The sequence below is a fragment of the Rhinatrema bivittatum genome, chromosome 9, assembly GCF_901001135.1.
Source record: "Rhinatrema bivittatum chromosome 9, aRhiBiv1.1, whole genome shotgun sequence".
Lineage (NCBI taxonomy): Eukaryota > Metazoa > Chordata > Amphibia > Gymnophiona > Rhinatrematidae > Rhinatrema > Rhinatrema bivittatum.
In genome coordinates, this window is record NC_042623.1 from 186,331,953 (window position 1) to 186,355,525 (window position 23,573).

The 23,573-nt window shown below is 49.8% G+C and overlaps 1 protein-coding gene across 6 annotated transcripts in view; it reads right to left on the minus strand.

The window, feature by feature from the left end:
- TNK2 (tyrosine kinase non receptor 2) overlaps positions 1 to 23,573 on the minus strand; it is a 151,944-nt gene that overhangs the window by 57,277 nt on the left and 71,094 nt on the right. For 2 of the 6 annotated variants that reach the window (XM_029615721.1, XM_029615718.1), the window contains exons 1-4: positions 21,853 to 21,930; positions 12,885 to 13,056; positions 6,458 to 6,528; positions 802 to 1,014 (exon numbers count right to left, since the gene is read on the minus strand). In XM_029615721.1, coding sequence (XP_029471581.1) covers positions 802 to 1,014; positions 6,458 to 6,528; positions 12,885 to 13,056; positions 21,853 to 21,915 — 519 coding nt within the window. In that variant the 5' untranslated portion in view covers positions 21,916 to 21,930. Of the gene's footprint in view, positions 1 to 801; positions 1,015 to 6,457; positions 6,529 to 12,884; positions 13,057 to 19,111; positions 21,478 to 21,852; positions 21,931 to 23,573 lie in introns of those variants that run through there. The other 4 variants (XM_029615720.1, XM_029615716.1, XM_029615717.1 and 1 more) reach the window with 4 other exon arrangements.

A 23,573-nucleotide genomic window follows, 5' to 3' on the forward strand; every position in this document is an offset into this window, starting at 1 on the left:
ACAGGTCCAAACCCCCCCCCAAGACTGGGATTTGTACAGAAAAAAATAAACCAGCTTTCCCCGATGTATCTCAATCTTGCCCTGCAGCACTCTGCTATTCAAGTACCCCCTTCTCCTCCCCACACATAGCTCTGCCCTTGCCCCTCCGCCCTCAAATACCCCCTGCTACTCTCCATGACCTGCTGGGGGTCATTATTTCCACGCAGAGCATCCACTACCCTGCAGCTTAAGGACCTTTTTAACGCTAAAATCCTGAGGAAAGTACTAATTTACTTAATAAAATCTGCAATTCTCCTGCGGTTGCAAGGAATTTCTTTTCACCTGCGAGGGAACATGAAGCAGCGAGGCGTGCAGACCCCCAGGAAGGGATTTCCAGCGGCGCATGCCGCTGGACGGGAAACGATTCTGCGTGCAACAGGCTGCAGCGGTCATGCAAATAACCGCCGTGTTAACATTTCATCTCCACAATCCCTGGAGGCCCGCACAGGCACACGTTCCCACCTAATGCACGCTGGGCCGGGGGTGGGGAAACGGATGGCGTGAGCAGAGCATCCCATGCCCCGGGAAGGGGGGGGGGGGCAAGCTGAGCGAGTCAGTCTTGGTTTTACCACTCGCCTCCTGGCGAGATGTGGGTGATTCCCCCCTCCAGGACGTCATCCCCCCCCCCCTGCATGCAGTTGGACAAGAAGCAACAGTGTGGCCGCCCCCCAATATTGTGATGCACCCCCCCATTTCCCCTTCCATCCCCGCCTTCCCGCAGCCTCAGACCGTGCACCCAAGCTTTTTTTTTTTTTTGCTCACCAGCTTTGCCGTGGGCGCGCACCACTCCCCTCGCCGCACCACCCCGAAGGAGCCGTCCCCCAGCTTCTCGAAGAGGGCCAGGTCCTTCTCGCTGATGAGGCAGGTGAGGGCCACCTGCTGCCCCTCGGTGGGGGGAGGGGAGGCGTCCGGCTTCCGGAACGTACTCTGGGGCTGAGGCTGGAACTCCAGCTCCGGCCTTTTCCCGCTGAAGACCTGGGGGTAGCGAAAGAACAGAGAGGTGACAATGAGAAAATATCCGAGAGGGCGACGTCGGGGGCGGGGGGGGGGGGGGAAAGAGACCACGCAGCCCACCCGCTCTGGGGAAAAGGGGGCAGGGCTCCAGAAGATGGCTCTCTGAAGCCCTACACACAGGGCCGTCACAGCCAGGGCAATGAACGAACTGCTGCGCTACGCTAGAGTTAATGGTCTACAGCGCCATCTTGTGAACGCCTCTCGGTAACGCAGCCAGAAGCAGCCGCGCGATGCAACTCATGACGAATTATTGCAGATGCACTCACCAAACAGTAGCACCACCCTGGAAATTCACTGGGAAGCTAACGCGAGACTGCCGAAATGAATTCAGTATTATACTCATTCGGAAAGCATCCTACACAGAACTTCCATGAGAACAAAAACGTGCGAGACGCGTGACGGCAAACGGGTGCGGGAGAGTGAATCCCTCTTCCAAACGGGCCGGCACCCCACAGACGGAGGGTAACGGGGCCAGGACAGCCACGCAGAGGAAGATCCCAGCAGTCACTGAGAGAGAGAAAACAGAGGCCAGGCCGGGATGATTCAGGGCACGGGAGAAAGCGCTGCTGAGCGGCAACTTGCTAAGAGTCCCACTTACGGTTTGCAGGATGGACGGGACGTGTTGTCTCCAGGCAGTCACAGAATGTGAATCACTGGCTGCCAGATGCCTCCATCTAAGATCTGCCTTTTTTTTTTTTGCTCCTTTGGGTTTTTGGCACAACTGGAACCAAGTCGAGGAGCCTGGTACCATGAGCCTTCACCCTTTGCAAGCGCCGGGGGGGATTTCCCTTCTACGTTACATCCCCCTCTCCCCCACTTAGTCTGCTCACTGCAGTGAGGGTGCAAGGCTCCTTCTGGAACCCTGCAATCACGAGCCCTGAACCTGCCCACTAGGTGTCACCCTTGAGCAATGACCACAACTCACTCTCCGTCCTCCCCCCCCTCCCCTCAGCTGCCTGCACAGCGTCCCCTCCATCCCCAGCTCACACCGGGGGTCCTTCCGCAGTGCTGCCACCACCACATCACCGAGCCGGCCCCTGGGGTTTGTATCCATGAAAATCCCACAGCCCAATAAATCCTGACCCAGAACAGCACCAGCCACCCTCTCCCATGCACCGCTTTCTAGCTGGGCTTTTTCTGCGCCCCCCCCCCCCCCCCCCCCCCCACCCCGCACTCCAGAGTCTGGGAAATCCGGGTGCAAAGAGGGCATTTTTTGTAGAAATCCAGATTTCCATCGGGGTGTGGACCTCAGGGACCAGACACGGGTCGGTTACTCAAGATAAGGCACAATGAATATGCACGAGGCGCATCTGCACGGATTTGGTTTAAGGAACGGGTTCATCTGCACAGTTTAATTAGCCTGAAAATCAAACCTGCTCACAGACCCCTCCAGGGCTGGATGTCCGCACCTTCCCCTCCAATCTACCAAAAAAGGGACACTGAACACTTGGTGGGTTTTGTATTACGGCTGCATTATCCTAATTTTTTTTTTTTTTGTAAACCAAATCAATGTTCTGAGGGAACTGCGGCCACTCTGGCAAATAAAAACTAAAAACTGAACGTATTTGGGGCCTTGGTAGATGGGGAAAAAAAAAAGATCCCCAGAGCTGGAGAGGAAGGCAGAATCTATTTATGGTTCAAACGCTGGGAACGTTACAGCGCCAGGCCTGTGGTCACCAGCCAAAAAAAAAAAAAACATGACCGATAAGAAAGACAAGGTCTGAATGAGGAGAAGCCAGGACATATCAAGGAGGAGGAGGAGACAGGCTGGGAGCACGAGAATCCAGGGGAGAGGGCATGGCAGGAGGAGGAGGAGGAGACAGGCTGGGAGCACGAGAATCCAGGCAAAGCAGGTGAGTGTAAGAGCGTCCTGGGCTACAGAATAAAGAATCCCAACAGATTAACCACCAGGAAGGATTTACGGCTGTGTCACTCTCTGGGGGTTTCCTGCTGCACCCCCTGAATCCAGGATGCCGCACTTCTGTTTGCACTGAAATCTTACACTGGCGCTCAGACTTTTAATTCTGAGATTGAAAAGAGCAAACACGGGGGCCTTGTGAGGCTCGGCTGGGCTCCCCCCCGGTGACGTCGTGAGCGCAGTCCAATCTCTCCTCGCAAAACGAGCTGCTGCGGATGGGAAATCGGTAACAATTCACTCCCGTACAGAGCGCTCTCGTTAAAAATGAGGTGACCGAGAAGGCTTCGGTTCTGAAATTATTCTTCTTTGAACGATGCAGGATCCGGGCCCAGCTTTCGCAATTCTGGGGGCCCAACTATTCCACCCTGCAGAGGCAGACTCTGACCCCCCCACGCTCCTGTCCCAGAGTACAGTCCAGCCCCTCCCTCTCCCCATCATCCTCCCAGGCCAGCGACTGGGCTCAGAGAGCCATCCCAGTAAGAACCAAGCCAAGAGCCAAAACGCACACACCAGCCCCATCTCACCACAGAATGCACTTCTGACCTCCACTGTAAGGTTTCTGTCTGAGGCAGCCAAGGGGACTGATGTGATCAGCAGAGAACTAAAACTGTGTGTGTTGAAATTCAGTGCACAGTTTCTTATTACTTAACACGCAAGCTCGTTTTACTCCCGATGCATTAAATGCTAAACTGGGATTTATAAAATGCGTACAAACCGGAAACCGCGCACAAAGAAAAGGCTTAGCGCTCAGAAAACATGATTTATGCCCAGGGATCATTTTGTGTGCAGAAAACATGCTTTTTTTTGTGCACAAAACGTGTTTTCAGCATATAAATCCCAACTACAAGTCATGGCACCAGAACTTCCGCTTCTGCCCATAGACTAACATTAACCCTGGAAATGTTATTCCTCCTCCTCTGACAAGTAACATTTCCAGTGTTAAGCAAACAGGAGCTAAGGCAGTGCACTTCCCAGTACCGGTGGGGTGAGGGTAATAGCAAATGCCTTCATCTGCATAAGATTTCCATGAGAGGACACTAACCAGCGGGTACAATTCTACATGCACAGCTTTTAGTATGAACATAAGAACCTGCCATACTGGGTCAGACCAAGGGTCCATCAAGCCCAGCATCCTGTTTCCAACAGTGGCCAATCCAGACCATAAGAACCCGGCAATTACCCAAAAACTAAGTCTATTCCATGTTACCATTGCCAATGGCAGTGGCTATTCTCTAGGTGAACTTAATAGCAGGTAATGGACTTCTCCTCCAAGAACTTATCCAATCCTTTTTTAAACACAGCTATACTAACTGCACGAACCACATTCTCTGGTAATAAATTCCAGAGTTTAATTGTGCGTTGAGTAAAAAAGAACTTTCTCCGATTAGTTTTAAATGTGCCCCATGCTAACTTCATGGAGTGCCCCCTAGTCTTTCTACTATCCGAAAGAGTAAATAACCGATTCACATCTACCCGTTCTAGATCTCTCACGATCGTAAACAAAACTCCTCGCTGCATCAGGAGTAAAGTCTGCACGCCAAAAAGTGTGCGCCCAACTGCAGGTAACATGGTGCACTCTGCCGAGCTCACCTTATTACACTGGGCCCAAGATTTGATGTGGAGAAAGGCCACCGAAGCACTGTGCAGGGATAACTCGTCAAAAGAGAGATTTTCTAGCTATAGTTAAAAAAAAAAATGAATAATCTTATTTACTTTTCTAGTAACTTTGCGCCCACTTCAAAATGAGCTGTGACTGCCCGGGCAGCAGCATTGTAGCAGAAAAATAACAGCAGCCTCCCAGCGCCGGGTGCGGTGACAGGAAACCGCTCCAGACACTCCAGGGCTGGAAGAAAACAAGACTTTTTTTTCTTTTAAACCAGAAACCTTGAACTAAATGAGGGTTTGACACTCGCACGCACTCTCATGACCTTCCCACGGTGGGGGGGGGGTTTTAAAGTAGGGTCTTGCAGAGTACCGCGCCCACAAATTTAAACATTCGACGCTCGCGGGATCTCCTGGAACGATTTGGGTGCATTTCCCCACCGAAGTTCCAGCTGCGGCCGTTTCTGGCTGTGCAACGTCTCACTCGGGGCTGCACCGCACAGCAGTGCCGCTTATGCGCACGGCCCAGTGCCTCGGGAAGACACGGGGACTGGTGACAGCCAACGGCCCGGGGCCGATCCAGAGCCGAGCTTTCTGCATTAAAGGGGCCCGTTCTCAACTGCCCGGGTGGTTTACAACATGCACAGGCGTTAAACTAACCTCGGTGCACTAAAGCAGACCTCCAAAAGGGAAACCGCGCGCACTGCTTACCCTTCGGAAATCAGCAGCTGCAAAGCGCGTGTGCTGAAAGTGGCGGAAGGCTGCGCACCTGCTAACTGTATGGGCAGCCGATCCATTTTGGGGGAGGGGGACACACAAATAGCGCACATACAGGCTGACGCAATACCAAGTGGGAAAAAATGTGCACCGAAACTAGGCAGACGTATTTTCAACACGTGCACATCCCCCCTTTCCTGGGGGGGGACGACACAAACGAGCTGCCGGGCTAAAAAAGGACGCGCTAGGAATAAATTGTTCATCCCTGGTGCGTCCGTGACATCGGGCGCCAGGAGACGTGGCTGTACGCCAGTTAGGAAGACGGACCCTCGAATGAGCGTCCATTTTACTAACCCACGCAACAGCCACGGGTTAGGGAGACGGACAAGCGTAAACTGGGCGTCCGTTTTCCTAACCTGACTGCCGTCGAGATTTTTTTTTTCCCATGCTGCTTATTGTGGTTCTTTCTACATAGTATAAGGAGGAGGAAGCACAGAAAAGCACTGTTTTGAGCTTTTTCTGTGGCGGCTTGAAGACTCAACGCCATCTCCGGAGCTGGCACTACGTTTTGCATGTTAGATGTGCGCATCGGGCGCACAATGAATTTTCGCATCGGGGGTAATGGCTAATAGTCTCCACGTGCATGGCCTTTTCGTGTGATGAGCGCCATTAGCTACGCGCGTTTTGGACGCACTCATCCCATTATTGCATGGGGAGTTACCGTAGCGCGTCCAACTCCGCTGGCGAGCGCGCTGCATTGCATCGGCCTGATAAAACTGGAAAATCCCAGTGCATGTGCACTGTTAATCCTCCCCTGCGTTTAACGCCCTGGGGAATGAATCTTTTTAACGCCACTAGGAGAATGCAGTGCTATGGAAGCCCCCACAGCTACTTTTAGCCTGGAACAGGGTAATTTTCAGAGTACAATCAACTCTTCACCCTGGTAAATAGCTTTAAAAAAAAAGTCACCCCCCCCCCCGAACGGTTTTTGTTCGCTTTCTGCCCTGAAGAGCTCATCAGAAGGAAGGGCACGCGCATACGGCTGTCCCAACTGGACCCGGCGTGATGCGGTGTCGGTGGAGCCCCGCCCCCGCCCCTGCTCCCACCCTACCTCCTCGCCCCCGTCCCCCGGTTTTACCAAGCAAAGGCGGCAGAAAGGAGACCTACCTTCGTCATCCATGACTTGCGCTTGCACATGGCCCTCCTCTTCTTCACTGCCTCCCACAGCCGCCTCTGACCTGCAGAAACGGAGAACGCGGGATTTAAACATTACCCCCCCCAATCCTCTCCGCGCGTCCAACCTGGGGAGCGGCCCGGGAGCGTCGCCAACAACCGATTCGGCGCATTACGCGAGCTAACCGTACGCGAGGGAGGGAGGGAGCCTGGTGGCCTGCGAGGGATGGCCATGTCGGTGGCTCTGTTAGGACCGGGAGGTGCTCTGTTCTCACTGCCCACCCCCCCTTCTCTCTCGTACCTCTGCCTTGCATTGGGGGGGAGGGGATTTCTACAGTGTGTTCTGCTCCGACAATCCTGCAATGCTCCCCCCTCCCCCCACCATGGTGCCCCCTCTGCCCAACTGTGCCACCATGGCAGCTCGGGCCTCCACCACCAAGCAAAACGAGGAGCACCTAACTTTTATTTTTTTGTCATTTGTAGCAATCCGTTCAGTAATCTAAGCGCCCCGTCTTTTCCCCGATTTCTATCACAATCTCCTGAGTATCCGCAATCCACTTTTCAGGCATAATAATGAAAGCACGTCAAGTCACTTCCCTCCACCCAAGCACTGGGGGGGGGGGGGGGGGGGGGGGGGCAGGGATTGACCATCGGGTATGACGAGCTGTGCGGAAGACGAGAACCCAAGTGTCATATCGTACGCCCACCCCATGGAACCGAAAGGGTTAACGCGATGGAGCATGGCTGGGGGTTTCCTTGTGCACGGATGGTGCCACGTGCAAACCAGTCAGGGCTCAACCCACAGATACAAACCATTTTCTCAGCGTACTCTGGGGAATATGAAGATCCTTCCCAAATCGTCATTTTAGAAGAAAAAGATTATTTTTGGGTACAGATTTATCAGGATCAGCATTTCCAGTTTATGCCCCGGTCAGCCGGAATCTGGCAATCGATTCCACGAAGACGCCTCTCACCCCCCGAAAGGCTTCCCTTATCATCCTGCCAGACCGGTCCACACGAATGGGTTACGTCCTCTGGCCAGCAGACGGAGGCAGAGATCGAAAGCTCAAAGCCGATGTCACTCTCCATATAAGGGGGTCTGGGGCTGCCTTACCCCCCCCCCCCCTCGGTATCTTTCTCTGCCTCAGCAGATGTATGGATCGGTGCTGCAGCTACAAAACATGGGAAAAGTGGCTCCAGGTGCCACGGCCTTCCTAGGGGGTCACTTTCCCTAGGATAAGCCAAGGCCGGGAGGGGTCCCGCCAGGTACCACAGTCCTCATGGGGCTGATTCAGGGTGGGGTGGGGTGGAGCTCACCAGGGACTCATGGGGGCTTGTTCACTGAAAAAGGAAGCCTGAACCGACGGCTGCCTCTCCCTTCCCCCTCCCGTGGAACCTAACTCTGTGGCGTCCGAGTTCCAGGGCCCAGGAGCAAGCACTGGAGGGGAGTTCCCAGGGGCTTCAGTGGCAGGAGCAGCAGATGCTCCCAAGGCGACAGGCCTCACGCGGCTCTGGTTTCCCTGGTGGAGCTGGGGGGGGGGGACCACAGGGTGGGTTGTGGCACTGTTTCCCTGGTAAGAGGGATAAAGAAAACACTGCAGGTTAAGTCTATGCACAAACCCTGTTGCTGCTCCTGTGACTGGGCGCGAGGCCCTTCACCCTCTACCAGCGTGATGTACGCATGCACTGTACTATAAAGCAAGGCTGGGTGAGCTCCCCAGGTTCGTGCTGGACCCCTGCAGGGTGCCAGCTGGGCCAGTGCTGCTCGCACAACCAATTCTGGTGAAGCAGAGGGCCTCACACTAAGGAGCCGGGCGGTGGCTAGTTGGGTAAAGCAGCAGCCCTAATTAGATGGGAGGATCCAGGGTTCAGATCCCAGTAGCGTCTACCTTCTCACTTCACAGCAAAGACCCTCATATTTTGTTGGGAAAAAAAAAAAAAAAGTGATTCATTGCAGGGGTCTAACGCCACCGAGCGGCACAGCCGTGAGAACTTCCTTGAGTGCAGCACAGCAACAGCAGGCAAGCCCATTAAGGGGGGGGGAGGAGCAATTAACTAGCACCCCTAAATATTGGGCTTTGCACAGCTGGGGGCAGGGGCCGCTACCTGCCCCGCACTTCTGAACAGGTGGCAGGCGATCTTCTCTGCAACTGATTTTTGGCTTCAAGTCCACTTGCCTTATAGTTTGCCAGGGGCCCCACCTGAGGCTCAACAGAAAGAGCTAGGCCTCCAAACCACCCCCCCCCCCCCCCCCGGAAGGTGCGTACACCGGGTCTGACGGTTTCTAGCAATAAATAAGTGGAGAGACACGTACATGTGTGTGCGCGCAGTCTACAAAGAGTTATTATATAGAAGCTGTAAGTACCATCATTCAGGCAATCGTTGCACATTATCTCTCTCTAGTTCCTCCCACTCCCCTGTTGGAGAGAGGCCATCGGGAGGGAGGGAGGGAAGACGGTCCGGTCTGTAAAAGGGCGGACGCCCTATGGCTCGCAGCTGGCGGATGCCGGGCACGAGGAGACCACGGAGGGAGCTGCCGGTGGAAATTAGGTGGTTTTACCCCCCTCCATTTGATGGGGCACGTCCTAAAGGGGCTGATAAGATCATTACTTCAAGAGCTGTAACATTAATGTTTGTTATGAAATACGGCAATATCCTCCACACAAAGTATGAGGACCCTTGCTCCAGCAAGATGAGTCAGGGGCTTTTTTTTTTTTTTTAGCTAGCAGTCTTGTTCCCACAGGGGGGGGGAGTTCCCCAGGGTGAGAAAACTGGCGTGAATAAAGGAGCGTTGCCTTCAGCCAGGAAGATCATAGCTGGCAGAGAAGGGTGCAATGGCTCGAGGATTCGCAGGTCAGAAACAGACTCTGCCTATAACCTGCCTCTCCCCCCCTCTTATTCTCGCCCCAGGCTATTATGGAGGAGGGTCCTTGGGTGTCAAACCCTCCTGCGTTGGGTCCAACAACCCTCAGGGAAGGCCAGCGTGATGAACTTTCCCCACAGGTGATGTTCAACAGAGGGGGGGATTGGAACCTCCTCACACAAGGACCCAGATGGGGAGTCTGACAAAGAGGAGGGAAGTGGGGGGCTTTCCCCCCTATTCAGGGGCTCCCATCTCCCTCATGGGAGATCATTGCTGGAACAGGGATTTCCACGGTAAAACAACATCCTAGGGATTGACCCTAAGTAGATGGGCCCTTATCGGATGCGCCCTCCGCTTCCCCCACCAACCAAAATCCTGGTTGGGGAGAAGAGGGCTGGTCCGGAGGCATTTTTTCTCTCTCTCTCTCTCTCTTCCTCATAAAGTAGGACATGACATGAGGGCGTCACCCTCAGCTAGTAAGGACTCTCAGGTACCAGGATATTCCATCACAGAAGCTCAGGGAGCTTCCCCCCTCCAGCCGAGCGAACAACACAGGGGGGAATTCCAGTACCAGGAGAGCCCTAAGGGCAAATGGGGGTTCAGAGATGCTCTCAACGATAGCAACAAGGGGTAGCTGGGACTCCAGCTACTGAGGGGGCAAGAAGCAGAGAAGCCTTCCAGTACCCGGAGGAAAAAATTAATTCCTCCTTTACGTACCATTAGACTAGTTATTTAAAAACACATATATTACTTATCTGGAAAAATTCAATGCTAAGCAGTGTACAAAACAGGGCGCCATTACAAGCAGGGATCAGTGAAGCCCAAGGCTATCAGGTGAGGATCTCAAGAGTAACGAGTCCCTTCCTGCGGGTCTGGCTACAGAAGTCCGCACTATTATCTCTAGGAGGGAGTGGATAGAAACTTGGTGGCACCTCAAGTATGAATATGACTAATCTGGCAGAAGCAGGAACAGCAACACTAGGGGAGAACTACGATGGGCGGGTCCAAGCAAAGGACGACCGTGAGCCATCCAGAGTTTCCCCGATGGACGTAAAAGCCCCAACAATACTGCTGACTAGCTCGAAACGAGCAGCCCAGGAAGTGAGAGCCAAGATGCCACCTTATGAGCTGGGAGCAAGCCAAGAGAAGAGGAAGCTATCACCTACCCTGGTAAGTTTGGTCATGCCGCGTCCGTGAGGGCTGAGCAGCCACTTACATGACAAACAAGATTATCGTACGTAAGAAGTCAGGAGCTGACATACTGGAGACCTGGAAGAATAAGGTCTGGCAGAAGAGGCCTTTTGCCCTACTAAGGGTCAAGTAATGGGGCTTCTAGACGTGTTCCCTTTGGTTTGACTCAATACGCTCACAGAAGAATAAGTCCCCAGGCTTAGAAGGAAAAGCAGGAACTAGGGGGTTCCAATAGCCTGGGAGGTTCATAGCTGACCTCCAGGTTTTGGAGGATGGATCAGCCGGAAGCCCACACATTCTCTGGGTTAGGCCAGAAGGTGCACACAAGGATGTCTTTTTTTGTTTTGTTTTTTATTCACCTTAGGCAAATACGGTAAATCTACCCTAGAAGAGCCATGTCTGCTCTTTCATGGCCAAGGCTGTGAAGAGCAGCAGCTACATAGGGAGATTAAGAAATATCAGGCTTTATGGCCACTTGTGCAAAGGTGGGCCATGTAGTGAGCCTAAGGGATCTGGATCGTTTGCAAGGTGGGCCTTACGAGGGAAGGCATGATGTGCAAGGTCCGTAAAGGAGCAGAGGGGTAGATCAGAGGCTAGTGCAGCAGGCTACAGCTCAGGGTCCAGACCATGGCCGCTCCCTATGGCTTCGAACAAGTCACTTAATTCTGGAGGTAGGCCGCTTCAAATGCTGAAAAGCAGAAGAGCAAAAGAGGAAAAAAAAAATAGGACGGAGTCAAGGCTCTGCTTGTCCACCAGGGACTTGGGAACGAAAGCTACCTCATCTCTCAGCTTAAGCTCTTCTGAGGAGTCAATATCACAGGTTCCCTCAACGTGAGAAGGAACTCATACGGGGAGGGATCAGCCATCTCCCCCCTTTTACCTCAGTCCTAGTAGGGTAGCAGCTTGGAGGCTGCTCGAAGGATCCATCTCTGCGGGGCCCTTAGGCAGTACTAAAAGGAATGAATATCATAATGGCCGGGATGCTCTCCTGCTCCAAGAATACCGTTTCCGGGAAATCAAAAAAATGTCATTACTGGACATTACGAAAATGGAAAGGCAAGACCAGACGCAAGGGCTTTTTGATCACTAGGTGGCTTTTAGGTGACATTAGCAAGTCACAGATGAGTTCAGGGGGGCAGGCAGGCTTTGGATCAGCCACCGCGACCCACAGAGTGCTCTCCAAGAAAGTGACTGCGCAATGCTTTAAGTAGCATTACAGATTGAGAACAGTGTACACACACGAGTGGGCCAGTGGAAAGCTACAGGACGGCTACAAGGGCAGCTCTGCGTACATTTACAGGACGGCTGAGGCTGAGCCTTCACCAAAGGACACAGCACTTACCATGAGAGTCCTGGAAGCAGGTTTAAGTTGTTCCTGCCGCCCTGGCATGGATTCGCTTAGGTACATCCCATTTGTTTAGACTGGCCTGGCAGGATGATAGGGAAGGTTTAATTAGATCTTACTTGCTAAATCGGCTTTCCTTTAGTCCTGACAGACCAGTCTGCAGCCCCAACCCAGGAAGAGAACGCTAGTTCCAACTTAAAAAAAAAAAAAAAAAAAAAAAAGAGTCTAAATACCTGTGAGTGTATCTATATGTATATGGGAAATATACACGGAGAGACATATGTGGAAACAGACAGAGATTAGCAAAGATGGATTCTTGGGGGGCGTTTTTTTGTTCTCTAATATCTTTGAGTTCCAGGGGATCCTTATCCTCCTCAAGGGAAAAAAGTCCAAAGAATTTGCCTGTTCATGCAGAAATCAGCAATCCTACTTGCGAACGTGGAGCAGACATTCTTCCTCCCGGGCTGGTGACCGGGGTTCCAACGACGGTGATGATATCAAGTTTGGGATTACGACGATGATGTGGGGAACCAAAACTAGCAATTGCCTTTGGGTTATATGGGTCTTTTGGGTGCCTTAGCTCCTCAGCAGTACTGAGGAGCTAAGGCAGCACCAGACCCTTTTATATGGGGAGTGACATCACAGTTGGGCTTTTGGTCTCTGCCTCCATCTGCTGGCCGGAGGACACAACCCGTTTGTGTAGACTGGTCTGTCAGGACCAAAGGAAAGTCAATTAGCAGGTAAGATCTAATCGAACCTTACTGTACTACAGCCCCCACAGTGCCACAACGGCCTGTGCCTGCCCCATCACTGCAGGAGGCGTGCGGCTGACATCCTTCCAGCTGCGGATGGAGAATAGAGAGGAAGAGGCTCTCACCTAACAATAACCTGAGCTCTCGCGCGGCTTCTTCCAAGCCCCCAAAATAACTTGTTTTCTTGTCTGCAAGGCAGATGAATGCTCCCCCCCGACCGGGGTACACTTTCAGGTGGGGGGGGTAAGGGGGCAAGGCTTGCATACACACCTGGCCGGCCCATGCCGATCTTCTCCAGGTCTTCGTTCTTGACATAGTCGAAATGGGAGAGGCGGGTGACGTTGAGGTCATCGCGAATTCGCAGGAAGTACTGCTGGAGCTGCACCTCCGTGAGAAGTTCCAGGAGCCACTCCGAGCCCCCCTCAGACTGCATACTCAGCCTCTGGGGAGAGAGAGAGAGACGGCGGGGGAGAGGGCTGAATCAGCCGAGGGGATCCTTGCACCTTTCTCCTCTCATAACTCTACCTAAACAGCAGGTGGTAGTTACAATGGTCGGTGAACTGTGGGCCAACAATGGCGACTTCCTTTTATTCCGATCCTCTTGAGCTTGACATTTTATAGGTATAGGCGGAACGTAAATGTTTTTAATTAAATAAAAGCCCCCTTTGCTCTTCACGTCTAAAAAAGTTCAATATTGCAAACTGTAATACAAATGCAGCATCGGATAATCTGTTACGATAAGAGAGTGGGTGCACATCTGTAGTAGCGGACGCCCACACACGCGTGCGCGCGTCACAGGCAGACCCTGTTGTGTGCGGCACCTCTGCACAAACGCCTGAGGAGACGGGAGAAAATCCAGAAGCAAAAGCTGGCCAGCCCTCCTAAGCAAAAAAAAAAAAAGAGAACAGCTGCCAACTCTTAATTACCTTCCCTTTGCCATAAAGAAGCAGGCGCGGAGGAGCTGGAGCCAGGACGTAACCAGAGGCGCTGCCGCCCACCCCCCTTCCCCGGCTTCCGAGCTCCGCGCAGCTCGGTTTCCATTTGTTCTAGGAAGCAGTAAATGCCCAACACAGAATTAATAATTCACGTTTTCGGCTCAGAAGTGATTTTCGCTGCCAAAAAAAGATCATGCAGAATCCCGGTAGCAGCCGTGCTAAGCATGGGTTACATTGGAAAGAGGCTGTGCCGGCTGCTGCCGCATTGCTCCCCCCCACCACACACACTCCCAGGTTCTGCCATAGGAAAGAAGCCCCACAGCAGGAAATGCCAAGGCTCAGGGCACAACAGCCACGGAACAAGCGGCTGAATCCAGGCTGCCAGCAGGGAAAAGGCATTCACAGGTTTAAAAAAAAAACCAAAACTAGCGGCTCGGCAAAAAAAAAAAAACTGATGCTGAGAGCCGAAGGAATCCAGCTTCACAAATAAATGCTCAGCACGGGAGCTCTGCTGCCGCAGCTCCAAAACGCACCTCCACCTCTGCACGTGCAAGGAGAGCGCTCGCGCACACAGTAACCGCGGCGGCTGAAACGGGGCTCAGGGCGGTCCCAGCGTTTCTCTTTAAAGGGTATCGCTCCCTTCTCCTTTCCAATCCTCCGGGTGTGGATTTCAGATTTCATTGCTTAACCTCTCCAAACCCCCAAGCTCAAAGCAAGACCCTCTCATTTGGAACATTTATTTTCATTTTAAAATGGGTTTTTTTGGGGGGTTTTTTAACCCGCACCCTCCAAAAAGGTGCACAGTTCTGGAGACCCCGGCCTTCAAGAGGATATTTTATTTATTTATTTATTTAAAACTTTTTTTATACCGGCATTCGTAGGACACATCATGTCGGTTTACAAATAACTGAGAAAGGAAAGGAAAGGAAATTACAATAAACAGGGGAGGGGTTAACTGGGTGATATACAAAGTAGAGGAGAGGAGAGTCAGACAGGCAGCGTTACAAAAAGAACCAATATACAAGGTTAGTTGGCATGTGCACTTGGGATATTTAGTATATGAAACTTATTTACAGTAGGACATGGATATAAACAGTAGGACATGGATATAAACAGGATGGAGTCGGTCGGTCCCGAGGGTGGGCAGTGGTCTTCGTTCTGAAGCATAGGGGGTTCAGACTTAATGATCTAAACATGTACACCCTGGAGGAAAGGCGAGACGGGGGAGATGTGATAGAGACATTCACATATCTCAAAGGTCTCCATGCACAGGAGGCCTGTCCTTCTCAATGGAAAGGAGGCTCTGGAACGAGGGGTCATGGGATGAGGGTAAAGGGGCATAATCTTAGGAAATATTTCTGTACAGAGAGGGTGGTGAATGCGTGGAACAGCACAGTAACTGAATTGAAGAAAGCATGGGATAAATACAGGGGGGAGATCTCCGAGGGAGTGGCGGGGATTGTAAGATGAATTACCGAGGTTGGGCAGATGGGGTAGGGCCACACGGTCTCTTGCTGCCAGCATATTTCTGTGTAGTTCCCCTGCCACTAAGGGCCCTCATTTACTAAGCATCTTTTATTTATTTATACACATATTGGTAAGGCTCTGTTATCTAATGATCTAAATGGTGTACAGGTTAAAAAAAAACACACACAATGAAGTAAAAACATGCAAAAGAAACTTAAAACAACAACAAAAAAATAAAATACACAGAAAACAGAACAGGAAATGCTACCATGACAGAGGGGTTTTTAAATGCTTCTTAAAAAGGGGTAAAGATTTGCATTCCCTCTTAAATCCTGCAGAAGAGAATTCCACATTATGGGGTCAGCAGTGCAACAGGTTTGCTCTCTAGTCTCGGACAAATGTGCTACTTTTACCAGTGGTGCACCAAAGAGATTTTGACAGCCAGTACATTTTTACGGAGAGACTTAAAGAACTGAGCGCTCTGTGAAACTATACGGCGATTTTAAAACTAATGCAAAAATGGGACAGGGAGCCGGTGGAAGATACTGGTGCGATGTGATCTAATTTAGCACCAGAAACGACTTGTGGCCGCATTCTGCAGCATCTGAAGGGCTCTACGTTGGAAGCAGGATGGCCTAAATAAACGGAGTTACAATAATCAATACGACTTAGCTCCAACACCTGCAGCGCAGTTCTGGAGCCAGTGACTTTAGTTTACTCAACTGTTGGAGCTTGAGGAAAGCAAATCTTAATTACGGTTCCTCGGCCCGGGACAGAAAGATAATGACAGACTCCCAGATTGCGAAGAGGATTAGAGATCGGAATCTGCTGTCCCTCAAAATTCATAATCTCAGATTTGCTTCTGTTTAATACTGATCTGTTATCAGTCAGCCATGTATCTACAGCTGACAGATACAATCACACTGTAGTAAATGCAGCCTCGAAAGAGTCACGGTGTGAAACTGTGACAAAAAATGGAATTCGTCCATATAAAGACGAAAACCAACATCTTGATTGACCAAAATCCTACACTGAGGTGTTAAACATATATTGAAAAGAACAGCAGGTAAGGGAGAGCCCCGAGGGGCACTGGAGAAGACGACATAGCACCAACCCTTGTACACCGAGAATGGTCTTGCAAAGAAGAAGTGAAGCACTGAAGGACAGTCCACTAGGATCCCATAACTTCTCCAGCCTGGCTAAAAGATTCTGACGCTCCAACTATATCGAAGGCAGCAGAAATGTGATGGGAGTACGAGAACGTAACTGAAACCAGACTCACAACGTCCAGGCAGAAAGATCTGCGTCGTGCCCAGGTCGAAAGCCAAACCGAAAGCAGGCGACGAATGCAAAGTTCATCAAGAAATGCCTGCAATTTTGCTTCAGCGCACACTGTTAATAATACCGTAGCAATAAAACGTCAAGGATGAGATCGGATCGCTTCCAAGGACAACAATCTAGGGAGAACCTCTGGAGTACGGGACGAACAGACGTACAATTCAAGATTTTAGCAACCCAACCGGAGGAGAAAGAGAGCATCAAAAGAGTCGGCAATCTCTACGTGCTAGCGTTTCGTGGCGGCAGGTGGGCAGGAATTAATTGACAAGAGTTATTCAATGAAATGCCACTCTGGCAGATTTTGTCAGGAGACACAGTTTCAAAATGGACCCGTTTATCTGAACCAGAAATAAAGTCTTCTTCAAATTTACGGAATGAGAGAAAAGCCTTAGCAAATCAGGCCCCTACGTTTGTACCTCATGCAATACGTTAGTAAACTTTCATTTCATATTTATATGCCTTCATTGTTCTATGTAACGCTCCTAAGCGAATTTTGTTGTTATAATGTAAACCGGTGTGATTTGTATTCTTACAGGAACTTCGGTATAGAAAAATTAAAAATAAATAAACAAACAAACTGTTTCAGTTATGCCTTCTCCCCTTCCTTCTCTACCAGTGAGTTGCAATGCCTACTTGGACAAACAGCGTGAAGTTGCCTGGCATCCCACATAACTCATCTGTCACACCTGAGGAGGTGCGCTGGACCCTCAGCCACCTCCAGCCTGAGGCTCACAGTCGCCTACCTCTACCACACTTCTGCTACCCCGTCACAGCAATCAACACCACTGCTTACTGCACGCCACTGAGCAATCAGGTGCGGTAGGGTTGCTCCCTCCTCAACTATGCACTCTAAAGAACGCCCTCAGCATCTGCTGTCCCCTACTCACCGCCCAGCTGGGGGGAAACGGTACAGACACTTTCACACCAAACCTCTGAGCAGGAGCAAACCTGGGAACCCAAGCAACGCACCTCAGTCTCTCAGCTCTGTGACTCCAACTGAGTACAGTAGAAGGACCCTGAAACCAAGAGAAAAGCTTCAAACAGCAGGGCCCTCCATCAGCCAGGGACAAAGGAGTAAGCAGAATAGATGGTTTTACAACTTAAGCCACACTTACTGTCTTCCTTGTGCACAATCAACTGGAAGTCTAAGGCCCTACAAGTATCTGCCAAGTTTTCATTAGTACTGTTGCTATTCAGTAATTAAAATTAACAAAATAAAAATGTCTTTAAATAAAACAAACAGTAATAAATAAGGAAAGAAAAGCATTCCTTTCCTGCAGTGAAGTGGAAGGCCTGCAAGTGGGAGTCCAGTTCCTGAATCAGAGGGCATTCTCTCATGATAGAAAATCCTGCAGGAAACAAAATGCAGTGAGGAATATTTATGGGTAGAATTTCCATATATGAAGTGTAAGAGTATAGCAGTGGGTACATACTACCGTCCACCTGGCCAAGATGAAGAAAGACTATGAAATGATAGCAGAAATTAGAAAGGAAAATATGCAACTGAAAACACAGTAATAATGGAAGATTTCAATTACCACAGTAGCGATCGGGTCAATGTCTCAACAGAACATTCTAGAGTGGTTAAGTTTTTAGATGCCATAAATGTTTCTTGGAACAACTGGTCCTATTAACAGACGAGAGCAGCAGCTACCTCAGATTGAGTCCTCAGTGGAATGCACGACCCAGTGCAAAGGGTTACTGTGCTTGGGTTGCTTAGCAATAACGATCATAATACAATCAAATTTACATAATCACTGGAGGGAAGGCATTAAGTAAAATTACTGCAGTAACATATAAAACTTTAAAAAAGGGATACCCTGATAGAATGAAGAAAGTAGTTGGGGGAAAAAAAAACTAAAAGGAGCAGTTGCAAAGGTTAAAGTCCTCATGCAGCATGGAAATTGTCTGAAAATGCCATCTTGGAAGCTCAGACGAAATGTATTCCATACATCTAAAAAGGTCAGAGGAAGACTAAACGACTACCAGTGTGGTTTAAAGGTGAGGTGAAAGATGGTAGAAGCCAAAATAGCATCAGTTAAAAAAAAATGGAAAGCAGGCCTAAATGAAGAAAATACGCTCTTGGCTATGTACTGGCAAGTTAGACATAAAACAGTAGTAAGACATGCCAAGAGAATTTAAGCAGAAGCTTGCCAGAGAGGCAAAAACTGATCATATATTTTTCAAGTATATTCAAAGCAAAAATCTTGAGAGTCATCTGGGCTGCTAAATGACCAAGATGTGAAAAGGGTGCCCGGAAAGACAAGGAGATAACAGGAAAAATAAATCCATGAATTCTTTGATGGTGATGATTCTGAGCAATTAAAACATCTCTCTGAAATAATGAAGAATGTAATAGATCAAACTTACAAAATAAGTCACTAACAAATCACTTCACTAAAACATGAAATTGCAAACCTATTACTGGTAATCTGTAAACTATCATTTAACAGCTACAAACCCTGATGACTGGAGAGCGGCCAACGCAATGCCCATTTTTTTTTTTTTTTAAAAAGTGCTCCGGGGTGAGCCAAGGAACATCAGTGCTGTGTATCAAGTCTCTTGCCCTGTATTTAGACTGTAAGCTCTATTGAGAAGGGACTGTCTTTTTGTGTTGTTTGTACAGCGCTGTGTATATGTCACGCAGCGCTATAGAAATGTTAAGTAGTAGCAGGAGTGGCAGCAGCAGTAGTGCACCCGACTGAGGGGAGTTGTTTGTAGGTTAGAGAGCAGTGGTTGGGTACAGAGATTACTTACCAATTTCGAAAAAAGCTTTAATGGATGAAGATCCCAGAAGGAACATTGTCTTGATCTTGCATAAATCTGTCCGAGCAGAAAAGTGGAATGCTGATGAGCATGGGACATAACAGGGCCTAGAGTTATCCTATATATTTCCATAGTTTTTCTCCCACTTCCTCCAAGGTAAGGATGGCACATACATGCACTGCTGCGGGTTGCCTGGGGCAAACTCTTTGACCGGATGGTACATGCCACTCGCTTTCAGCTCGGCCGCCCTCCGGGAATCTGTTCCTTTGCTCGCACGTCGGCAGAAACGGCTGAGGGATAACTGCTCTTACTTTCTTGCTGTGACGTCAAGTCCTCATTTTATAAATCAGGCTCGAGGACCTTAATCGGGCTTTGCCGTCCCCAGCTAGGGAGGGTTACGCTGATTCACGATGCCACCCCCCATGTATATCCTTACGGAGCCGTGCTGCTGGCGCTTTGCTGTAATGACTGCCACTGACTCCCTACGTTCTCCAATGTCACGGGGTAAGGAGGCAGTGTCCTAGTGTGGACTGGTAACCGGATAAAAGGCATGAAACAGAGGGTATTTTCCAAAATAGAGGAAGGTCGTAGGTGGAGTGCCACAGGGACCTGGGCTTGTTCAACATTCATAAATGATCTTGGAAAAGGGAACGACGATCACGGTGATCAGATCCGCGGGTGACACAAAATCATTCAAAGAACAGGAGCGGATTACGAGGAAACTGCAGACTACTGGGAGGCTGAGCAACTGAATGGCAGATTAAATTTAATGTGGAAATGTGCAGAGTGATGTAGTAAGCGGGGAAGAATAATCCTAACTATAGGTACACGATGCTGGGCTCTGTAGGGGGAGTCACTATCCGAAAAGAAAAAAAAAAAAAAAAGGACCTTGCGGACAATACGTTGAAATCCTCGGCTCACTGCGCAGCAGTCAAAAAAAGAAACGAGAATGTTAGGAACGATCAGGAAAGGAACGGAGAATGAAAGAGAAAATATTACAATGCCTCTGTATCGAGCCACGGTGCGACTGCACCTGGAGTACTGTGTGCGGTTCTGATCACCCCCCCCCCACCTCAAGGAAGACCCAGCAGAACTAGAAAAGGGGCAGAGGAAGGTGACAAATTATAAATGGGCTGGAGCATCTCTCCTGTGATGAGAGGCGACACAGGCCGGGGCTCTTCAGCTTGGGAAAGGGACAGAGGGGACATGAGAGAAGTTTATAAACCGTGAGCGGGGTGGAATGGGCAAATAGTAATTTTGCATTAAACATTGCAGAAAAAAAAAATGTTATGTTTAACTTTGTAAAATGTCCAAAAGAGCCATGAATCCCCAAAACAATCAATCCAAAAAATATGTAGGGAAACACTAAACAAGTTATCTATAAAAATCACCTTGCATCCGTGATTATCTCTATTTATAAATTAATACTGCATCACCAAGCCAGAGAGTGTGCCCTGCATTGCACGGGCCACCCCGACAGCTCAATCATATGAGGACTTTTTTTTTAAGTTGCAATTTAAATACTTTTCTTACGAAAATGCATTTCAGACCTGCTAAATTAACTGTGAACAGGGGGATTGAGCTGTCCGGGAGGCCCACGCAACGCAGGGCACACTGGCTGGCTTGCTGATGCGGTATTAGTTTATAAACAAGAGATTATCACAGATGCAAGGTGATTTTAAAGATCGTGTTTAAAGTTCAATTTTGTATCATGCAAACGTGTCAGCTTCTGTTCACTTAGTGATTCATTAGAACATTAGAGGTGCCTAAAAATCTGGCACACAGCTGTAGATGCAGCCATTAAAAGTCATAGAGACTGTGCTATAAGCCCCAGGATTTTCATATACCCTTTGCGCTTTAAAAAAAACAAAAAACAATCAATCTTTCCTTCCACAGGTATTTGCAAGAGTCTGATAGCCTAAAGGCAAAGGAGCTAAGCCAACTCCCTCCCCTCAACAGGGGGTGAAAAATGCAAAGATTTCAGAAAAATTCTGGAACAGTGGCTGAAGATATTTCTGGAATAACTTCTGGGGAGGCAGCTCAAGAACAGCAAACCTGAGAGCCATCCCCTTGCTATAGGGCTCGGGGGGGCCACTCTGGGACCTCCAGCAGAGGCAGGAGCAGGTGAGCCAAGTGAACAGCCAAGGTGGAGTGGGCTTGAAACTGTTAAAGCTTCTGGCAAGCTGGTAGCCCAATTTTATTCTGCAGGGAGGAAAAAAGACCGCGTGCAGCCGTGAGGCCACTGTGCAATTTCTCAGCCTAGGAGCGGCCTCGGGTCCTGCAGAGAGGCAGGACATGCATCGCTTAACAGAGATCCTGCTCCCAACAGCTACAAAGCTCTGCGATATCCTCGGTGCGGGCACTTCCCCCCCTGAGCCTCCCCCCCCCTCAGCAGTGCTCCGATCATTGCTCGGCCGTGCGGGACCGGCCCCAGACCGAACACCGTCGCGGGAAACCCCCCCCCCCCCCCGGCGCACCGGGGCCCGGGGGGGGGGGGAGCGCTGCTCCGTGATGCAACATCCGAAGCGCCCAGCAAACTCCATTCCCGGTGCAACCGGCAAACCGGATCCGAAGCAAACTCCATGCAGTCAGCAAAAAAAAAAAAAAAAAAAAAAAGGGGGCCTGGGGACCCGCAAGTCCTGCAAGGAAGTGGGAGCCGAAGCCGAACTCCATCCCCAGCGCAGCCTGGGAAAGCAAGCCCGAGCCCCCCCCCTGCACATCTGGAAACTTACTTTGTAAACAGGAAATCGCGCCAGGAAGGGGAAGGCTCGGGTCAGGCTCTGGAAGCGCTTCATCCCGGCACCCTTGCAGCCCCCCCCCCCCCCCCCCAAGAGGTCCCGTCCCCCCCGCCCGGGATCGCTGCGAGGCCCCCACCCCTCGGCTGCACGGGACTCCCTGGGCCGCCGCATTTCCTGTGGGGCCTCCCCGCTCTCGGAGCCTTAAGGTCGCCTCCTGCCCCCAGCGCAGGGAAACCGCTCCAAGAAAGGCGGCCCTGCAGGATTTAAAGAGCTCCCCGATCCCACCCCCATACCCTTCCTTCAGACCCACATATCTGTAAGCTCTTCTTTCCAGGCACTTGCACGCCTTCCCACTGCCTTACCCTACACTGCCCTCCATCCACTCCAAGCCCCGTGAGATGAAAACAAAACCGTGACTGAATGCATGCACAGGAGGGAAATGAAGGGGGGAGGTAGTGGGGGTAACCTACATGGAGCAGCAGGTACACCCCCGAAAAACCTTGCTGGGCAGGCTGGAGGGGCCAGTGCAATCTTTGCTAGCATTTACTGGATTATTGTGAGACATGATGACCCACATCTGTGTGCCTTAGCGCACTCCTAGGACTGCAAAGCACAAAATGCACAAAAAGCATTTTTCAGTGCAAAGGAATTCTAGATGAGGGGGACACAGTGTAATAGATCAGCTTTGCCAGATTTTCAAGTTTAACCTAAAGAGGGGGTTAAATGGATGACATTAAAACAATGTATATTTGTGTACATTTTGAAGTCTTAAGATAAATATCTTCTTGTTCAGTAAAAAAAAAAAAAAAAAAGAAAGTTAAAGGGAGGGGATAATATTAGAAAATATTTCTAAAATAAAGGGTGATGGATGCATGGAACGACTTTCCAAGAGAGGATGAAGGCCAAAACAGTAACAATTCAAGAAATCCTAGAATTGTTTTTATTTTATATATTTGTAAAGGCATATTCCCCATCTTCAGTGAGGTTATCAAATTTGCGGATGATACGAAATTATTCAGAGTAGTTAAATCACAAGCAGACTGTGATACATTACAGGAGGACCTTGCAAGACTGGAAGATTGGGCATCCAAATGGCAGATTAAATTTAATGTGGACAAGTGCAAGGTGATGCATATAGGGAAAAATAACACTTGCTGTAGTTAAACGGTTAGGTTCCATATTAGGAGCTACCACCTAGGAAAAAGATCTAGGTATCATAGTGGATAATACTTTAAAATCGTCGGCTCAGTGTGCTGCGGCAGTCAAAAAAGCAAACAGAATGTTTGGAATTATTAGGAAGGGAATGGTTAATAGAACGGAAAATGTCATAATGCCTCTGTATCACTCCATGGTGAGACCACATCTTGAATACTGTGTACAGTTCTGGTCACCACATCTCAAAAAAGATATAGTTGCGATGGAGAAGGTACAGAGAAGGACAACCAAAGAGCTGAAGAGGTTAGGACTGTTCAACTTGGAGAAGAGACTGCTGGAGGGGGGATATGATAGAGGTCTTTAAGATCATGAGGTTTTGAACGAGTAGATGTGACTCGGTTATTTACACTTTCGAATAATAGGATTAGGGGGCATTCCATGAAGTTAGCAAGTAGCACATTTAAGACTAATCGGAGAAAATTCTTTCACTCAACGCACAATAAAGCTCTGGAATTTGTTGCCAGAGGATGTGGTTAGTGCAGTTAGTGTAGCTGGGTTCA